General features: G+C 53.2%; 1 protein-coding gene across 1 annotated transcript; it reads left to right on the top strand.

Annotated features, from left to right (window-relative positions):
- The first annotated feature begins 805 nt into the window (after window positions 1-805).
- LOC140716722 (modulator of apoptosis 1-like) lies at window positions 806-1,621 on the top strand. The gene has a single exon (XM_073029534.1). The coding sequence runs from the start codon at window positions 806-808 to the stop codon at window positions 1,619-1,621; it is 816 nt and encodes a 271-aa protein (XP_072885635.1).
- Window positions 1,622-2,181: the final 560 nt, after the last annotated feature.

The raw sequence follows: 2,181 nt of genomic DNA on the forward strand, positions 1-2,181 counted from the left end.
AATTAAATTGTGTGGCCACCGGAAGATCCTGCTTTCTCTGGTGGACCGAGCGTAGGTGTTCAGCGAAACGGACTCCCAGTCTGCGTCCGGTTTCAACAACATATATGGAGTGTTCTCTGATTATTAACTACAATGTTAACTGTTTATTGCTTACATAAAATGGCTTCTCTGTAGCGTTATAATGAAATGGCTTCTTTGTGGGTCACTGATGAGGTAATGCTCTGGTTAGTTGAAATGTTTGGGTTATGATTATTGATAACGGAGGAACTAACCACTGGAAGCGATGTTGTTCTACCTGTATGTGTGGGAGCCTGGAGTCAGTGTGCGGGTTTTTCGGGAGGAGAACCGAAGAGGAAGGACGTGCTGGACGGGCTCTGGCCGATCACGGAGGTTGGCCCCAGGTGGCGGGTCGAGGAGGTCGGAGAAGATCGAATGGTGGACAGAAGGCTTCGATAATTGAGCTCCAGCGGTTGTGCTGGAACTGATTGAACTCTGATAAGTCGGCGCCTTTTTTTTCTTTTCTTTTTATATTGTAACACTATTAATTACCTAGTTCCAGTAAGATTTATAAAGTGTACTCTGTAAACGTACACTGTATGCTGTCTGATATTGTGTGTGCGAGATTGTACCAGTGTGCATTGCACAGCTTCCACGCAAACGGGAGACACGGTTTGGCGGGTGGACGGATTTTCTCCTGGACAAATACAAGCCGATAGCCCTGGGCGGTACATCTGTGGGCTGCTCGTCCCGGGATTGAATTCTGTGGATGCTGTGTGACCACTCGGCTTAAGAAAATACAGTCGGGATGGCGGCAGCTGCTTTTCGGGGGTGGTGTGCGGCTGCGAAGGGGGCAGAGAGCAATGCGTGCGTGCTGAGGGGGGTGGAGACTAGCGTACCAGATGAAGTGTTACGTCTAGGTTTGAGTGCGGTTAAAACGTTTGGCAAAGTGGAGATTGTATCGCGGAACTTTGATTTTAAGGCAGGTACAGATATAGTGTTAGTGCAGACAAGTGAGGACATAACAGGGGCAGAGTTGCGAGAGGACATTGGCGTCCCCGGGGATGCGGGGCCATGGCGCCTGCAGAGTGTCGGGGAGGGAGGGGCCAAAGCTCAGCGAGCAGAGTTGCCAGCAGAGGGGGGAGGAGATCTGAGGGAGCGGATTCTTTCGGTGCTGGAGGATGAAGGGAAAGAGTGGTCAGATTTGGAAAAGTTGGTCAGTTCCCGTTCCACCGTGAAAGGCGAGAGCTCTGAGTTGACCTCTGCATTTACCTCCTTAGCGAGAAGGGCAGAGGGTCCCCGCCAGAAGATAAGAGTTTTCTCGGGGATAACGCCCACTCCCGAAGGTGAGGAGGATTATGAGACATGGGTTGAGCAAACGTCACAGTTGTTGAGAGAGTGTCAGTGTTCGGATGAGGAAAAGCGACAGAGATTAGTTGAAAGTTTGCGGGGAGAGGCGGCTGGGGTACTGCGAGGTGTGAAGTTTAACCAGCCTTTGGCCACTCTGAAGGACTATATGGATGCTTTGGAAAGTGCTTTTGGGTTGACTGGGAGCTGCTCGGGGAGTTTCAAAACATGTATCAGGAGGAGGGTGAGAAGCTCTCTGCGGACCTTTTTCGGCTAGAGAGACAGCTTAATGGATTGCGGCGCTGGGGAGTCATTCGGGCCGAACAGGTGGATCAGTTAAGGATGGATCAGGTATTTCAGGTACCCAGGCCGAGGACAAGATTGCTTGGCGTCTCCTGCAGTCTTATAAAACGCGTCCTCCTCCTCCGACGTTCGTTCAACTGATCAGAGATGTGAGGGGGGATGAGCGCGCGTTAAGGCCTCGGGAGGACTCTGTCAGCAGGATGAGATCCTCAGTTGTAGCCCCTGGTGGGGATGGGAGAGGAGCCGGCTCCACCCGGCAACTGATAAAGGATGTGGTGGCCGAGCTGAGGCCTGAGGGGTCGGTAGGGAGGGCTTCGCCCCCCGCCCAGAGGACGGACAGCGCAGGATGCTGCGACTGGCCGGAGGTTTGCGAGAAGAGGGGCGGCTGGAAGCGTGTGCTATAACTGTGTGAAAGAGGGACACTTCCGGAGAGACTGAGAGAGTCAGGGGTGTGCTATAACTGCGGGGAGTGGGCTACTTCCAGCGGGAATGTGAGCGGCCGGAAGCCTCTTAGAGGGCGAGTCCCCGGGTATC

Source organism: Hemitrygon akajei, chromosome 26 (genome assembly GCF_048418815.1).
Source record: "Hemitrygon akajei chromosome 26, sHemAka1.3, whole genome shotgun sequence".
NCBI lineage: Eukaryota > Metazoa > Chordata > Chondrichthyes > Myliobatiformes > Dasyatidae > Hemitrygon > Hemitrygon akajei.

Excerpts from the sequence above, each read along its gene's own strand:
- LOC140716722 (XM_073029534.1), top strand. The coding sequence starts at position 806 with ATGGCGGCAGCTGCTTTTCGGGGGTGGTGTGCGGCTGCGAAGGGGGCA.